We start from the raw sequence: 17,695 nt of genomic DNA, 5'->3' as shown, positions 1-17,695 counted from the left end.
CTTCCCATCATGCAGTGCTGTTGTATTAGGAATGTGAAGATGGGAGGTAGGAATGGAAAGATTCATTTAAACATAAAAAAAATATCTAATCACAGAAAGCAAATAATTTGTAGGAGTCATGGTACTTCCGTGTCAGTGGTTTCAGATGTTATATTTATTACTTTTTTTCTGAGGTCTTGAAAGCCCTCGATAGCATGTGAGAATTGATAACTGTGTGAGAGCTGGGAGTAGCTATGACGATAGGAAGGGAGCGGCAAGTGAAGTGAACCAGCCTTGTTCTCTTTATTCCACTTAGTTTTGTATGAGCTGCATATAATGGCCTTCAGGAAATCAAACTCTGCGTTCTGATTGTGTCAATAAGAGCCATTTGCTGGGCAGGCAGGTTGGGTTGGTCCTTTTGCAGCCCTTCATCTGCTGGTCTCAGCTGTGGGCGTGAGGAAGAAGTTGTAGTTCTACATTGCAGGACTTTCCAAGGGTGGAGACCATTGCCACTTCTTCTTTGGCTCCATATTCCCACTGACTGTTCAGAGATGTGAAATTCTCTTCTGACACAGAACTTTTTCAACATCTTTAAGAAATCTGTGTCAGGTGATAGGGAAATTCACTGACATGGAGATTTCTCATGGACCTTTTCTACCTAAATTCTATTCTGAGGGAGTATTGTATGAGGCAGAGATGTGTAGACCATAGTGCTCATCTTGAAAGTTTGAGGTGTGGTTAAGTCCCAGGAAGTTTCCACTCAAAAAAGAGCAGGGTATATGGTTATCTGAGACTGACTCAGTTGTCACCAGCTAGCCCAGATGTAGTGGTATTGTAGTGTACTTTGAGTGATGTGAAACAAATAGAAAGTGATGCACTGTTAAATGTACATGAAGGATTTTCATTGTCCTCCCATGACAAAACAGAGAATTTACTTCCTTCTGATAATACTTGTAAACAGGTTTTTTTCCCTTATCACTGAAAGCTGTACAAACCAGTTTATAGTATCAGGCTTGTTAAACTAAGTTTTACAAAGTGTCTTCCTTCTATTAAGGCTTTGTGATAACTACCAAGTAAATAGTGTCAAACTTGACTACGTGCTTGCCAAGAGTTGTGGACAATTCTTTTTGTTGATGCTTATTGAACTACAGGCTACCTTTATGATAAAACTATAATCAATCATGCAACTTCAACCTTATTAAGGGCAAAATTTACAATTTTAATAAAAAATTCATCTGAGAGAAACACATTTTTGATGGTTGCAGTGATCAGAAAACATAAAAGCAGCATGAGGAAAGTATACAGAATTAATCTCTGAAGATATAGTTTATTTCCAGGCTTTCCTTTGAGATGCTGGAGGGGCAGACAGGAGCAAATGACACTTGCTTTAGGCTAGTATTGGAGTGCAACTTAATTGTTTGAACCCCATATGTATAGTGAATAAATGCAAGGTTTTTGGATTTTTTTGTTTTGCTTGATTTTCTGTGAAAAAGTACATTCCATTTTCATAACAAAAGGTAGTGGCCATTAGAATCACAATTATAATGAAGAGTTAGGGGTTTAGATAAATAATTAATTCCTGTTTGTTTTGAAATCTCTTAACTTTTTATGTTGAAATTTATCAGATTTAAATCATGGTGTAAAAGATACTCTGTTTCCAGAAGGGAAATATAAGTATTTACATGTAAAAAATCATTACATGTATTTAGCATCTTTTCTTAAAGTGTATATGTACTGTACAATGAACCAGCTCAAATGAAAATCCTGTACCTTTTGATACTTCTTATTTCAGATACTTCTGAGAATTCATCAGCACTATATGTTGTAAATGTTGAAAGAAATGGAAAAATTATTTATACCTGGAAGGTAAGTCTCTCTTGAAACTTTATAAAAATATAGTTGAGAATAACACTACGTGTGAATCTAATTAAGTTCTTGTAGTTTAATTTTTTTTTTGCATTGAGGTTTAGAAAACGAAAACTCGACTGATTACAACTTGGGGGGTTGGGCAGTAGGAAAGTGTCTGTCTCCACTTCAGACAAAGGTTAAGAATGATGAAATGGAGAGTAAAGTACTGACTTGATTAAGTCCATAGAGTTTTTACCCTTGAGTTTTTGGTGGGCCAGAATCTCATGCTGAATGAAGGGCAATTTCTTTAACAGCTAACTCTTCGTAAGTGGCACATTTTTTCACCCTCAGAATTTCTTAGGGAAGTCTAAACTATTAAATTCATTGCACTGCTTTACTTAAGTGTTTTCTTCTACCAGTATATATGTGTTAAGATACCATTCATCTAACACTATTTCTGCATGTACCTTTCTTCTCTGTGTCTTCAAGATTCTTCTGTAGCACTTTATTGCAAGTAAAGTAACCATTATTTATTTGATATCTTGAAGTATCTAGAGAGCCTTAACATAGGATTCTGCTCTCCATGGCATATGTTTAGCTTCTAGTTCCAAGAGATTTTTGAAATAGTTTCAGAAGGTGATGCCTTGTCTTGTTCCCTTGATGAGAGAAGCTGTGCTTCTTGACTGTGCAGCTCAGAGGTGTCTGTAGACCCAGCTGGATCCTGGAGGATCTTGCTTCTTTAAGAGTGCAGATCTGAGATGAACTCCAATATAGTAGGGCTGCCTTTCGTTCCCCTCTGGCACAACAATGCTGAAACTCTGCAGCTTGCCTAGGGTTAAGGGAAGAGGTGAGGTCTTCATCAAGGTGTAATACTGTGGGTGGATGTTTCCTTTAGTACAAGCATAGGGAGGGGAGTCTCTACAAGACAACAGTAACCATAAAAACAATACTAAAAAATGTATCGAATTGTTGTTTCTTTTTCATCGCTCAAAACTCTGGAAGACTTAGTTCAAGTAACTAACTAGCTCAGTAGGAGACCTGGTGCTGTGTGTATGTGATGTTGCTGCTTTGTAGCATCTGTGGAATCTCACACAAAGCTTTTTTGGGCCTCTGACAGCCTAACTGCCTTGTACGCTCTTTAGGCTCTTGCAACTGGCACAAGGGATGAGTTGTAGCTCAGGGTTCGCACATCTAAACACAGGTGGCTGCCCATGCTGGCTGTCTGAGCTCCCATTGTGGTTCATAGGGGTCTGGTCAAAACAGGTGATGGAGTTCACGGAACTGGGCACTTGTAGCTTGTTTTTTGAGAGCAGTTGTATGGGGTGGAGGGTGTAAACTAAACTGAGCTGCCCTGGCTTGGTTCCTAATACATACAAATAGAAAGCAACCTTTGTTTTCTGCGTGAGAGAAAGTCAAGTGTGTTTCGTGTGAAACTAGGGGAAGGTGTAGAATGAACTTTATTTTCAAGCTAATTTTAGAGTATTGCGTTGTACTGTGGTTTTGACAGTATCTGTCTTTTCTGACATTGATAGCCAGTGTCAAGGAAGATATTTTTAACAGAAGTGAATTCTATTTGCAAGGCAATGCAGGAATCTTTAGAGAGCACATGAAAACCAGTGTCTTAGCTTATGCATGCTTATGGGCATTGATGTAGTTCTGTTACCAGTCTTGTGAAGTGTATTTTTCAGTGTCTAAGTACAGGGGGTGTTAGCGTTTCAGACACACTTGGAAAGAATGGTTATTTGTGAAAGCACTTGCTTAATCTTAAATTAGGAGGCCTGGAGCCTGTGTCTTAATATAAAGACATTTTGTTTTCCTTGTTTAAATCAGAAGTCAAAGACTTTTGTCATTGCCACAACAATAATGAGACACTCAGAAATAGACCCCTTAGGAAGCGAATACTCAGGCTTTTGTTTTAACTTCACAAAGCAAGATGCCATAACTTTGTAAATAACCACAGATCTCTCCCCTCTTCCCCCAAGCTGTAGTTAAAAACAATGATGCTCACTGTTTGAGTACAAGCCTTTGTGGCTGGATTTAATTTCAACAGTTTAGTGATTTAGTGCCTATACCTAGAGTACATTAATAGACATCAGTTTGATTTGATATACAGTATATGCTGCTAGCAGAATTTTCTTTTTCGATATATTTGGAAAATTTAGGGCATGGTAAAAGTTAACGAGAAGAAAATTTGATCTGTGTAGCCTCAAACATTTCTAAGTGCCCCAAACAAAATTATTGTATGTTATTATCAATAAGCTAGAAAGGATGTGTATTATGTTTCTCTTCAAAGGCAGAAGGCTTATGGTAAGCTTGTGAAATGTGTTTAGCCTTCAAACAATCACTTCTTAAGGCAGAGAGAAATCCTCTTTCCAGGCTGCAACTAGATCACTGGGAGCTGGGGTTTTTTTGGATGTTTGATGTTTATGTGCTCCCTTTTGGAGCAATAACCCACCAAGTTGGTGAATTTTGGAATACTAGCCTTAAATCTCCAGGGGCCATAGCATCCGTTTTGATTCTTGTACAGACATCTCTCTTCCCGACCCTGCTGCCTTTAGAAGCAAAGTGAGAGAGAGGCACTTGGCTTATGCAATGGCTTGTGGGCCGTGGATTGGCCACATTTCAGCTTTATCCCATGTGTTAGTTCTAAAAGGAAAAAATAAATCTTTGTTCTCTTGGAATTAGAATTTGCTTTCTTGGAATTAGATAATTAACTGTCTGTTTATAGGACAGGGAAGTGTGCAAAGATGTGTGTCAAGGGGCAGGGAGAAGAAGGAGATACGAAAAAAAATAAAAGCAATGTTTAACTTTGTATGTATTTATATTGCCAGTGCTAATTTGTTTCCATCCATAGGGAAGTCAGAGAAATACTCATATTGGATTGTACGATCTTCAAACTAAACAAAATGAGGTGAGAGCAATACCAGTTTTCTCTCTGGTGAAGGTGGTGCTGTAGTGTTTCAGATTTTGGTGCCTTGCAACACAGTGTGTTATGTCCTTAAGAGGTATATCCTTGTTTGAAACAGAAGAGACTGGAGAAGGTATTCAAATGATTCTCAGGAGTATTAAAATGCAGAACATTATAGAATATCTGAAAGGCTTAAGAGTAGTAAAGCATCACCTCTGCAATCTTTATTTCAAAACAACCAATTCAAGTCCTTTCCACTTCTCTTCACACTGAACATGTGTGCTAAGAAGTAAACGTTTGCGGTTTTCTTTACGTGTGCATTCTCAGTCTGTTTGATGCTACCATTTATAAGAAATTATTTTATTCTAAAGCTGAACATACTGCAATTCAGTAAGTAGATTCATGATAACAGGACTTTGCAGGTGTCCCCATAACAGTATGAAATAGGTGAAATTTTGTTTTTACATAAAAGTCTGCTGCGCTGCTCAAGTGGCAATACAGAACTCACAAGAACCAGTAAGAAAAAAACAAATGAGAAAAAGGAGAACTGATACAGCTGAGGCTTGAAATATGGTTCTTCTGACCATGAAAAGATTTGGTTTAAAGATAAAACCTGTGTACTGGACAGCAGTGTTTTCCTAAGGAGAAGTGATTAGATGGTTTCCTTTATGTAGTTTAAGCAATTGCATTTATTAACGCTACCGTGTTTCTCTGTAGCACCTCTATACCTTTGAGAAGGATCTACACATAATCAGCTGTTCGGTCAATAACGAAAGGACATTATTGGGTAAATATGTGTTTTATCTTTAAATTTTTTTGGTAAAGATTTAGTTTAGTAGGATCATACATTTGAGTGTAGAATTAGTTAAATCTATTTTGACCTATCTGTTGCCCACAGCACTTTATGCCCTTCAGTGGATCCATCACCAAATAATGTAGGTAACAATATAAAGACACAACTGTAATGATATTTCTGTTTTATTAAAATGAAAGTCTAAGACACACTGACCCTTTGTTCACTTCCTCCTTCCTGTATTTGTGCCTGCCTGCTACTTCCAGCAGAACAGCTGTTGTTCCTTTAGCATATATGTTTCTGGTAGAAAAATTGTGATGCTTGCTCTTCATGAATGTTTAATAAGATTTGTATCAAATAGGCAAACTCACTGTGATTGTGTTGGTGTTTTTCCCCCCCCTTAGCTGTCAGCTTCCATCAATACACAGAGGACGAAACAGCAAGTCAGCTATTACAGTCAGGTACTGCAAGTGGGTTGTTTTAATACTCTTTGTAATATCATACCCTTTTGCTTGCTTTCCCATAAAATTTCTGTTTAGAAAACAAAATCGTATACATAAAGTGTTATCCAAAACATACTTTTTTTCAGTATCCAAGTATTTAACCCTGCTAATTGAAATTCATCCCATTAATAATGTGAGAGTCCTGAAGGCTGTGGATAGCTGTGTTCGAGTGCAGGTAAATTATTCAACTAATCTAAAGATAAGCCTTTGTAATCCACTATACTAGGGGGAAAACATGGTTGAGTGCATGGTTATCTTGCAGCTGTTACAGAGATAGTGTCCTCGTGTTCCTTCATAGAATTAAAAAAATGAAACTTCATAAAATGTTTGATGCAGAATATTTCTCTGACATGAAGGCTGCTTTTTTATTTCTGTTTAATCCCCCAAAGCTTGCCATTATAGTGATTGGTGACTGTTAGTATGTAATAATAGTTATTCTTATTAATTAAATATAATTATTTTGTCTGACTGAATTTAGACATATGTAAATATCCAGCTAAAACCCACCCATTTTAGATAAGTGTTCTAAACTATTTTGGTTATTTACTTAACTTTTGGGAAACTTTCTGTGTAGTTTCTTTATCCAGTTGAAGACAGAAATGCTTCTACAGAAAGTCGCCTCTTGCTAGTTTCAGAAGATAAATGTGAGTTAATATTTTCAAAGTAAATATTCATTCTTTTAGTTCAAGGTGATCATTATAGATTATATTTTTGGAAGCCTTTTATTGGGAAAAAACAGGAAAAAGAAGGGTGCAAGCTATTCTAGGTATTCTGAAGGTCTTTTAAGAACTGTATCATTTACTGGACTTTTTTCATTTTTAACTGAATGACCATCTTTGACTGCAATTAGTTACTTAGTTAATGCATTCATCAGTTATCTTTGTTTATTAAACAGCTAAAATAGTCATTTTATAGCTGCCTATATAAATTCAGAGCAGATCAATTGACTGTGAAAGATGGACTGTGATTTAACATGTGACAAGTGGGATAAGAATAGCACAATAGTTCATTGGATTCAGCTAATATTGCATGTTGACATGGAATGGATAAAGGTGGACACTTGGAAAAGGTTGTTTATTACTCTTGCCTTTCAGTCTTGTAGAGTGAGGTTGCTTTTACCACCTCTTAGGAGAGGCCCATCTTCTCTGAGCTAGACACCAGCCTTGAGTAGCTGGACTTAGGTGGACAGAGTTCTTATAGTGTCCTTACAGAAGTCTAAGAGGTGAGATTGTTTAATAAGCTGCATAAAAGCATTTAAAAATGTATGTTTGTAATTATTTTTTTCCTATGTTTTAAAGATATTGAACAGTTTGACATTCGTGTTGTTGCGGAAGAAGAACACAAAGTGGTAAGACTTGAAAAATCTTGGGGTTTGAGTTTTTTTGCTTTAATTGAAAATGTAAAAATCTGTGATTTTAGCTAACAGTTTTTGTAGTTTTATACTTGAACAACACAAAGTATATTAGAGAGAGTATTGATAATATGACAACTTATGCAGGTAACCATAAAGCTGATTGATAAACCTGTATACCCTGTAATCTCTGAGGAAAATTACTTATTTTATTGGATTTTATTTGTTGCTGAATGCTTTTGTGTGTTAGAAGTTGAGAGTAAACATGGTGTATATTCATTTTTAAACCATTTTAAGTATTTGCAGTGCCACCCTCCTAACTTTGTCTTTTGTGAGTCTGTGTGATCCCAGTAAAGGATTTGCTTAAAAAGTAAGCAAACAAAAGATGTGAAACTTAGATATAGTTCAAGTACAGTGAATGTTCCAATCTCTTTTCCCCCTCATTTCTTTGTCCTGTTTTTAACATAAATTTGTCTTCAACAAATTGTGGGTGTTTTGCTTAAAAGACTTATTATTAATAAACATGCATATAATATAGTAAAGAATTGTGTCATGAAAGCCAATGTTTTGCTTCATGGAGACAAATGTAGGCTTGGAAGGAAAAGTTAAGGACCTGATTTCAGTCACTTTGTCTTTCATGGTTTTCTCCAAATTTATCATCATAACCCATAAAGCAGATGGATTTTATATGCTAGATCACAGTAGTGGAGTAAATACTAAGTGTAATCAGGAAACATTGATCTGATCTCCTTCTAACAAAGAGATTTCTTTTGGTTGGCATGAAATCTCCATACATCTTTCAAGTGCATTTATACGATCCCAACAGTTTTCCACGACTTAGTGCTTTTCCTGTCTCCAGTACTCTCTGTCATGTGGCTGAGACTTTGGACAGAAATCTCTTTTGGAGCTGACACATCTTCTTTCAGTAGTTTATGCAGCTGATTCTGAACTGGCTGTGGTATTTCCCACCTCTGTGTTGAAGAGTGCTGTCTGTTTTATTTTGTTCACTTTGAGCAGCTTAAGTGGTGAATTTCTTGCAAGCAAGGAAGTCTGAAAGAAAGGATTTGTTAGTAGGTGTACCTTGACAACTGTGCTTCCGATCTCTTTAAGCTGAGCACCCTGCACACAACAAAGGTGGACTTTGTGCCACTAACAAGCACCTTAGTGTTTGTGCCACTACTGTCATTGCTTTTTTTCTTTAAAGCACAGGCTGTGCATAATTGTTACAGAACCTTATTTGACAACTTCTAATGTTCTTTCTTTCTCTTTAGGTGATTCAAAAGTCAGGTCAGCTTCCAAGAGCCAAAGTTGCAGATGATCTCGTTTGGGCACAGTGGGATATGATGGAACAGAGGCTCTTCTACATTGTTCCAAAGGTGAGAATGAAAGTCATTCTTGGAGATTTTTTTCCTGCCTCTCTAGAGACTGCGAAGTTTTGAGTGTGTAGGATGACAAGTGGGAGTTTGTTTTCATGAGGGTAGTCTGTCCTGTTCCCTTTAAAAAACAAAAGTCAGACTGGCCTTAGCTGCTGCTGTGCTTAGTAAATTCCAAGAAGACTGGTGATCTTAGTGCTTTCTATAAAAAAAGGTGGGTTTGTTAGGTTTTTGGCTTTAGAAAAATCTTTTATTCAAAAGTATCTAAATCTACCCCAAACTGTTATGAATATAACGTTTCTGTTCTAGAGAATTCACATATAGAAAGTATTTTGTATGCAGACATTGAGTTACCAAGTGAGGACAGGTTCTTGGCTAGAAACTTTAAAACTCTTTGGGTTTGGGTTTTTTGTTTTGTCTGAAGGACTATTTGGAGTTGATGTATTCTGTGTAAATGAAAACTGATTTTTCTAAACTCTTCTTAGCCACAAAAGGAGTGAGTGTTAGGAAGTAACAGGAAGTGAACTGTGGTGGAGAAATGTATTCCTGTTTTTGTTTCTGAGATACCCTTTTTGAACTGACCAACCAAGATACAGTTCTTTTTGCCATATAAGTAACTATGGAAAACATTTTTTTTTAACCTTCTAGAATGTGTGAGACATGTATTGCTGTTCTTCAAGTGAGAGCCCACGCAATTATAGATGATTGGCAGATAATGATCTGGGGCAGGAAGGAAGCATGTTGTAGTGCTATTGTGAGGGGTTATATGTGGTTTTTAAATTCAGCTTTTGTCCCCTAACTTCTGCATATCTGTTAGCAGAGCAAGTTGAGTGTGGAGAACAGTGTGGAGTATCCAATCACTTTTCAGTCTATATAATATGCTTCCTTAGTCACAAAACATATCCTTTTTAATTCCAGGAATCAAAGAGTACTTTAAGGTGTGTCCAGTTTTATCCTGATGAAAATTTTAACTCAATAGTAAGTTATGAGTATTTTATTATATAATGGCTTTTAGTGTGATGTATTTATGTGTTTCAGGCACGAATACAGAGATCTCTTTCAGTATCTTTTGTTGAAGTGTTTTCATAAGAAAACCAGGGTTTGGTTTTCCATTTGTTTTTTGGGGGGTTTTACATTATTTTAGTGTCAAGAACATATTCAGTCAGAGTCAGATTGTGCCACGGTAAGGTAACTTTAGTGGAATTACAGTTATTAACCTAGAAGAAAGTAAGGGACGTTCATGACACTATACTGATCTTATATTCAATTATTGAAAAAGCAGGCTTGTCAAATGCACTAGACAAAGAAACCATGTGTTAATTTTGTGTCAGTTTTAAGTGAAACAAGAACATTCATTGCAACCAAAATACAGAGAACAGAACATAAAAATTACAATGTATAATTGTTACTAGACCTTTGTCCCAGTGGCTGAAATTTGCTCTAATGCAGGAGGTTAAATATCTCTCAATTTATTTTCTCTTTTTCAAAAGGAATCTATTTTATAGGTTTTTTTGAAGTGACTGTAAGGATTGGAGGAGGATAAATAAACCTTATTAAAATGTTGAATCTGGTGAAATGTGAATGTGACACATTTTACTGGTCCAAAATACTAATCATAATACACTGACCTCACTAGATAACAGGTTTGGGTTTTTTTTTGGTTAACAGCTGGAATCACACCTGGATATTTCCGTAAATGACACACAATTGAAGTAAGTTATTTGTTTTTTCTAATGTTTTGTTTCACTTTCCTTTTAATATATATGGTAATGTTTTACAAACCTAAGAGAAATTTGTCCAAACCATGGTATCTTTGTTTCCAGTTGCTTACATGGTACTGTAATGTAGGAATAACATGAACACTGTGTCCAAGCCTCTAGTTCTTACTTTCATCAGGGTCAACTGTAAAAAGTAATTTAATCCTTGACTGCTTTTTAGTGCCATTCTTAAAAATGATTTGTCTGAAGACTTAGCTATAGGTTAAACCTTTGAGTAGGCTGTACCTACTTAAGTTAATTTAGTTTAATCTTGGGGTTGTTGTAGTGGTGATGCCAAAATTTCTGCCAAGGGAAGCTCTCCATTTCTAATTGCTGTTGCAAGTTTTATTGGGCAGTTAACCAGACCAGTAGCTCCTTTTTAGACACTGCCTGTACTCTGTTCTCCTCCAGCATGCTTTTTCCAGGCAGCCTGCACTTTGAAAGATGAAGATTTGTCTGATTCTGTCTGCCTGTCATGCACGTAATTGCATCTGAGCTCGACTCCTTAAGGCTCCCTTTAACTGAGGAAAAACCTAGTCAGGGTGGTGTGACTCTCAGTCATAATTTATCTCATCCTCATCTATCTTCAGTCAGGTGAATTTACATTCCAAAAGGGCCTGTTTATCTTTGTAAATAAAAAGGGAGGCCAAAGCTACTAGGTCAGATATCAGCAACTGAATGTAGTTGAGTTCCACTGTGCCCAAACCACGGCTCTTACAAAGTCTCAGTGCATGAGGCTCAGTGTGGCACTGCTGCACAAGCAGGTCACCCTAAAAGGTCGGTGTATCCTCTTGCAAGAGGTGCTGAAAAAATCCAGGTCTTGTAACAGCTTCATTGCTTGTATTTTACTTTACTTTTTTTAAAATTACTGTGGAAGACCTAGGGGAAAATACCTACAGGATCAAAATCCTTTCTGGAAAAAAATTCAGCCAAACAAAAAAGCCACTCAGCAACAACAAAGCCAAAGCAGACTGACTACAATCTTCTGTTGCATGTTCTGCAGGGCAAAAATAGGTCTTATGGATTTAAAGATATGTCAAACCATTACTGCACAGGCAGCACGAGACTGAAAATGTCATGGTGTAACAAGTTCCATGTGAGCGTAATCTTTCTGCTTTCCTTTTCAAGTACTTCCACTGAAATTAGTGTTCCTAATTGAGATTAAAATGTAGCTTTACAGAGATGGGCTTTGGAGTTAGTCTGCAAAGCCTTGGAGTTATCAGGTATGATGACTATTTGGATTTCCAGTAAAACATGAGAACTTGCTTTCACTTCAAAACATAAGAATGGTTGGACAATGCAGTAAATGAATATGAAGTTGGCAGGTGTGATTAAAATTGTTGGGTAACAGTGTGCAGTCTTGGAGTCTTCATTTCTAACAGCATTGAGCAGACTGGTTAAAGCCTAATTTAACCTGCATTAGAGAACATTTGATTATAATTTAATTAGTATGTTTTCATTACATAGTGACTGTTCTTGTGATCTTTTTGTTCTGACAAATCTCTGTGGATTAAATGATTTATTTAGTGATCTTTATTTGCTCATAGACTTGTGAATTTTGGATATGATTACTGTCAAGACCAAGATGTTGCATCTAAATCTTTGAACCTTCAGGTTTTTACAAGTAAAGCAGGTAAAGAATAAATACAAGTATAGTCAAAGTTACTTCTACTAGTGATTATTATGCAGTGTAATCATAATTGATTACTAAATTTCTTCATCAGACATTAAAAACCAAACAAAATACAAATACATATAATATGAGTGTGAGATTTGTATTCCATTAGAATATACTTGACAGGTAACAGTGAGGAGAGGCAGAAGGCAACCATGGTTTGTCTTAGTAACTTTTTTTACCCTCTGAAAGCTGCATTGAAGTTGAGCTGAAGTATCCAGGTTTTTATATATTAACAACAAAACAGTCACGCAGAAATTTTCTGGTAGCCCAGCTTCAAAGAACTGGTATCATGCTCTCATTTAGTGAAATATCTCAGTCTAAGCATTTTCCTGCTAGTTTCAGAACACAGGTGTATCAAAGTGTGCTTGTGTATTACATTAAAGCAATTCAATGCTAAAGCTGACAAAAAGTGTGTTAGAAAGTAAATTCAAGGAAGGCTTTGGCTAGTTCTGTTGTCTGGGTTTCTGATATTGTGTTACAGGGTGGACACAGGTACACAGAGTTTGTGCACTACGGACCCTGAAAGCTTCATATTGCTGTTAATATGTGGTGCTTGGAAGGTCCAAGTATATGATACTAAACTTGGTGTGTGCTACTCAAGAGTTTAGTGTATATATGATTCCTTAAACCTGAAATGCTTCTTAAACTTTTAGGATTTAGGAGTCTCTCTTCATTCTAGTGCATGCCATGAACTATTTTTTGACTGAAAGCTGGTCTCAAGAGGTATCTGTTCAGAGGTATCACAACTGTTTTCAGCTTCTAAATTAGACAAGACCATACAGACAAGCAGAGATGGTATCTGTTTAACCTTTATATCATCTGCAGAGTTGTACAGGGAAGTGTTGCAGAAGTAACTTTACATGTCGCTCCCCAAGGCCTGCTGTGTTCTGTGCACACCAGCCAATTGCTGAGCTGTTTGCCAGTTGCACTTAAGTGACCATTAATGCAAATCAAGTGAAATACAGTTTCCTTACAAGGATTTTTCTCTTACCAAGGCAGACTGCATGCTTAGAAAGGTTAGAGGGAAGGAATTAGAAGTAAGAGGGCCAAGTTTCTATCTACCAAATGTAGATGAGGCTACTTTTTCTCTGTTAGCAAAACAAATTCTTATACTAACAGCCTGTCCAGAAATGGGAAATAATATTGATTTGTATATATATGTTTCCTTTTAAACATATACTCCTCTGAAGTTTGTTCAGATTGAAGCACCTCCTTAGTTTAGGATGAAATTAAGTCATCCTCCAACAAGACTCATTTGGTTACCTCCAAGTAAAATGTTCTTTTCTATCTGACAGCACAGTATCTAAATTCTGTGGGGAACTTTTTACAATTGCTTTTCGTTGCACTTAATGTAAAACACATAATTTGACAATTGTACTTACTAAATGAGATTACTTGTAATCACAACGTATATGACTTTTCCTTGAATATTGTTTGAAACTGAAGGTTACCTATCATGACCCATTTTGGGTAACTAACAGTTTGGAGCAAATTATTTTGGTGCTAAAACCATATCTAGTTGTTGAAGAATACTGTGGGTAATCACACGAAAGTTCCCTTTTGTGCCTCTGTTTGTGGTGATTTGCAAAACTTCTTTGTGGCTCAGACTATGCCTTCTGTGGAACTGCCAGCATGTCTCAGATATTAAGGCCAATATCCCTATTTGTACCATTTGGACATCTCTGGCAAAGAATAATTGGCATAATTTCAAACTGGAATATTCCATGCAATTTCTCATTTAATAAAACTGTTATTGACTCCTGCCAATCTGAACTCTGAATGAAATCACTCTTCCTTTCTCAGACTTCCGCATCAGAAAAGTAGCTCTGTTCCTTACACTCGGCACAGACAAAATGTCTCCAGATAAAAATCCTGATGTACTTCTTGAGTAGCTGAGATCAAGCAGTTCTAGTCTCAGAATTAACTTTGTATGTCCAGGATTCAGTGATTGTTTAAAAAACACTGCACGGCTATGTTTTCTCATAATGCTTTAGAAATACTTTTCAATTAAATTTTGTCAACATTAAAACAAAATGCAGGTGGTAAGAGGACAGTGGATTACCATCACCTATCTGCCTGAAAGTTAGGCATCTGGACTATGTTTCTAGAGAGAAATAGGCATCTCCAGAGGATGATTGTTTCAATCCATATTTCTTTATTTGCTGTATAGGAGTCTAAATGAGAGATGTTTGGATGGCTGAAGTGAGGCAAGTGACTCCTAAGCTGGTACAACTAGACAAAATACCCTGATGCAATGTTGTATTTGAATTGTGGCACTTAGATGCCATGTTGAGATGTTGGAAAAACCTCACATCCTGAGCTTTTGCTTTAACAGAAATGAGTAATTTGAAGTTAAAGTTTCCTAGGTGACTCTTACAGTCTCAGTAGTATGATGTATATTTTTCAAGTGACAGAGTTGTAATTGTTGTTTCCCAGATAGGAGTAGAACTTAATTTTTAAATGCCTCATTTTTTTTTTTTTTTTTTATTTTGTGGTTGAGGTATTTTTTCCCTTTTATTTCTGGAAAGATAAGATTCCATCCAAGTATATCTTCATGTCAGTCTTCTCACCTTGAAGCATTCAGCTACAGCCTTTACTGTTTGCAAATGATTTTGAAATTGGTACTGTAGAAGACTTGGTTCTGCCTTTGCATGAAACACTTACCATACAGATGCAATAGGATAACAAGCTTTCTCTGCAGCAGCACAACCCAGCCCTAATTTGCAGAGGGCCCTGGTAAGGATAGGAAAGGAGTTTGTTGTATATTCTCAGTCTCTGGCTGCTCTAGTGGAATTGCTGGGACTGTATCAGATGTAACACAGCTTGGCTCCTTGCTGATGTGAGACTACCCTGTTTCTATCTGTATTAATGAAGCACCATTCTGTTGTTTGGGGTTCAGTTTGCTGACATTTGGACTAATATCCTCAAGGTGAAAGATGCACATGCTATTAATAGTCCCCCATAACTGCTGTTTCTGTGACCATCTTGCATATATTACCCACTGACACTTCAGTCTGAACAGACTCACTGGCATGGTGTGCAGTTTACAGAACAGTGTACACAGTAGCCTCCAGCATACAAGAAAAAAATTTGCAGTGCTGGAAGGGAGCTGTTGATAATAAAACAGCATTGTGGTTTGCTGGAGCTTTTCCAGTCTTCCTCATGGGTCCTGATGCTGCTACTTTAAAAATTATGCGTGCTCTGGAAGAAGCCAAGTGCTCTGGCAAAATGCCCTGTCTGTTGTCTGAATGACTCAAATATCCAAGCAAAACTGTATCAGACAATATTCAGTCAGCTAAGAATAAGCAGAAAGAAAAATTACATCTGAAGAAAGTATTTACCTTCCACAGAAGGCAGAAGTGTGAAGTGTCTCAGCCATATCTGCGTCGCAGCTATGATACGGCTTTGGGGTGTGAAATATGAGGCATTAAATCAAATAAAATATCTTGGTAGCTGTGCTTTTTTTGTACTTGTGCTTTTTTCTGTACTGTGCCATTTTCTGTATACCTTGTATACATAGCTGCTTTTTTTTTTTAATAGAACAGTATCTGTATTAGTATTATTTTTTTTCTTTCTTTTAAGTCATAAGCTTTCAATAAAGGAAAAAGGTGAGTGGTCACAGTTGTGGCCAAGCTTTCCCAACTGTATTGGGATAATGTGGTTTGGAAGCTGTTTCTAACATGAGTGCCAAAGCATCAGAGTAAGTGGATTAAAGTTTTTGTAAGAGATGGAGGCAGGGCTACCATTCAGTGGGGTCAAAACAGGATCAATCGGATGTAGAATTAAGTTGGGAGCAGGGAGCATTCCTGTACACAGTACCTTGGCTGAAATAAGCTTGTGCCAAGGACTGACTTTTCTCCTACAGAAAGAATTAACACTTCTTTGGGCTAGAAAGGGGAGAAGTGACTATCATTTCTGGTGTGAGAAAGCTCTAGCAGTCTATCATGCTGCTGCCAGTATGAAATTACTTGAAAAGCAAACAAGCTGTGTTTTACTATGCTGTTCTGAGAATATTTGACAGTCCCTGAACAGAAAATATCTGGATTTAGGCAGTCTGTGGAGAGAAAGACTTGATCAGTTTTTTGGCTAAAAGCAGGATTTCTACTGGGAAGGGCTAAAATGTACTTCTCCTAAATGGAAGAACTGGCAGTGTCAGGACCCAGGTCTCCATTGTGCCAGACTACCTCCTCTGTTCTTTCTTGATTTTGTGTTTTGTTAGGTAAATGATGGCTAAAGGTACATAATAGATATTTCTGTAATATTTATCTTTTTGAGAGATTATTTTTAGTTTCTGATTTGAAACAGTCATACTTTATTTTTTTGCAGTATAAAGATGTCTAGATATTCAGGTGGACAAATCAGTTTTCTTATTTTGTCTTTTTAGGAGGCTTGTGTGTGTGTTGTAGTCTAGCCTGTGATACTCCTGATGAAATCATGTACTCCATATATTTTTTACATAAAGGTAAGATTAACCTGTTAACTTAGTATGCTTTGTTTTGGAGAATGTCACTGTGCTGAAAGAGTCACAGAATGCCTTTCAAAACAAATAACTACCAAAGTCTGCAGACAATAAACTACTGTGGTTCGTGTTTAAAGACAGCAGCTGCCTTTAGCTGCAAAGTTGACTTTCCTGCTGTAGACTTCCTGCCTGATGCTGAATGAGTAGCTTCAAACCAGTGGCCTTGTAAATGCTTATTAATTTGGTCCCTTATTTCTAGCCAGACTTTCAGGCATGCTGAGCACAGACATCAATGAAATCTGTGGGAGCTTGCAGGTGTGTTGTACTTTTGCCATAAGGCATCTGTATGGGAAATAGAGCCAACAGCTCTTAGCTTGAATGTCTGTTTAGAGTTCCAGTTTAAAAAGTCATTTTCACAGCAAGAGGTGCAACACCCACTGACTCTAAGAATAGTTGCTGTGTAAGTGGTGCTCTAACTCTTAAAGTTAAGACCTTTTTTTGTTTTAAAATAATAAAAACCATTGCTTGATTTTGAGCAGAATAAAACTTGTTGTTAGTAAGATTTTCTCGTTTGATATACGGATGAGAGAGGCGAATTATTTCTCAGTTGAGAAGCTGCATAGTATGAAATAACTGTGTTCAAGAGGACAACATAGCTCTGTTCTGCCTTAGGTGTTTGCTTTCTTGTGTCAGGACGCTTTCCTTATGTCAGAACTGCACTGACATGTTGCTTTGCTGCTGGAACATTTTGGGATGGAATGAACTACATTTCTGTGTTCTTGAAGGCATTAACGAATTGGAAAAGTCCTTTTTGGGTGTGACATACTGTGCATTGCACTGCTGTGAAGGGCTGATTTGCCCAGATGTGCTTGACATGTAGCCAAACCATGGCCCTTGTACATCCTGATCTATACTAGGAGGAAACTGAAGATAAATATGGTTACATTGAGTAGCTAAGTCTGAAATGACCTCCATGGAATGGAGCTGTTTGGTGCAGAGCTGTTTGTGGGTTCATGTAGCATTGGCCGGTCATACAAGAGACTTTT

At 37.0% G+C, this 17,695-nt stretch overlaps 1 protein-coding gene across 5 annotated transcripts in view; it reads left to right on the top strand.

Moving 5' to 3' along the window:
* GSAP (gamma-secretase activating protein) overlaps nucleotides 1–17,695 on the top strand; it is a 43,259-nt gene that overhangs the window by 498 nt on the left and 25,066 nt on the right. For all 5 annotated transcript variants that reach the window (XR_003527090.1, XM_027639577.1, XM_027639576.1 and 2 more), the window contains exons 2-13: nucleotides 1,772–1,845; nucleotides 4,682–4,738; nucleotides 5,453–5,522; nucleotides 5,933–5,989; nucleotides 6,118–6,206; nucleotides 6,606–6,675; nucleotides 7,330–7,379; nucleotides 8,654–8,758; nucleotides 9,674–9,733; nucleotides 10,424–10,467; nucleotides 12,060–12,145; nucleotides 16,575–16,652. Coding sequence is in view for 4 of the 5 variants with exons in the window: in XM_027639577.1 (XP_027495378.1) it covers nucleotides 1,772–1,845; nucleotides 4,682–4,738; nucleotides 5,453–5,522; nucleotides 5,933–5,989; nucleotides 6,118–6,206; nucleotides 6,606–6,675; nucleotides 7,330–7,379; nucleotides 8,654–8,758; nucleotides 9,674–9,733; nucleotides 10,424–10,467; nucleotides 12,060–12,145; nucleotides 16,575–16,652 (840 nt within the window). In the remaining variant the exon portion in view is untranslated. The remainder of the gene's footprint in view (nucleotides 1–1,771; nucleotides 1,846–4,681; nucleotides 4,739–5,452; nucleotides 5,523–5,932; nucleotides 5,990–6,117; nucleotides 6,207–6,605; nucleotides 6,676–7,329; nucleotides 7,380–8,653; nucleotides 8,759–9,673; nucleotides 9,734–10,423; nucleotides 10,468–12,059; nucleotides 12,146–16,574; nucleotides 16,653–17,695) is intronic.

This window comes from Corapipo altera, unplaced genomic scaffold, assembly GCF_003945725.1.
Source record: "Corapipo altera isolate COAL_440 unplaced genomic scaffold, ASM394572v1 1b, whole genome shotgun sequence".
NCBI classification, from domain to species: domain Eukaryota; kingdom Metazoa; phylum Chordata; class Aves; order Passeriformes; family Pipridae; genus Corapipo; species Corapipo altera.
The sequence above is the reverse complement of the archived record's forward strand: the minus strand, read 5'-3'. Positions and strand labels throughout refer to the sequence as shown.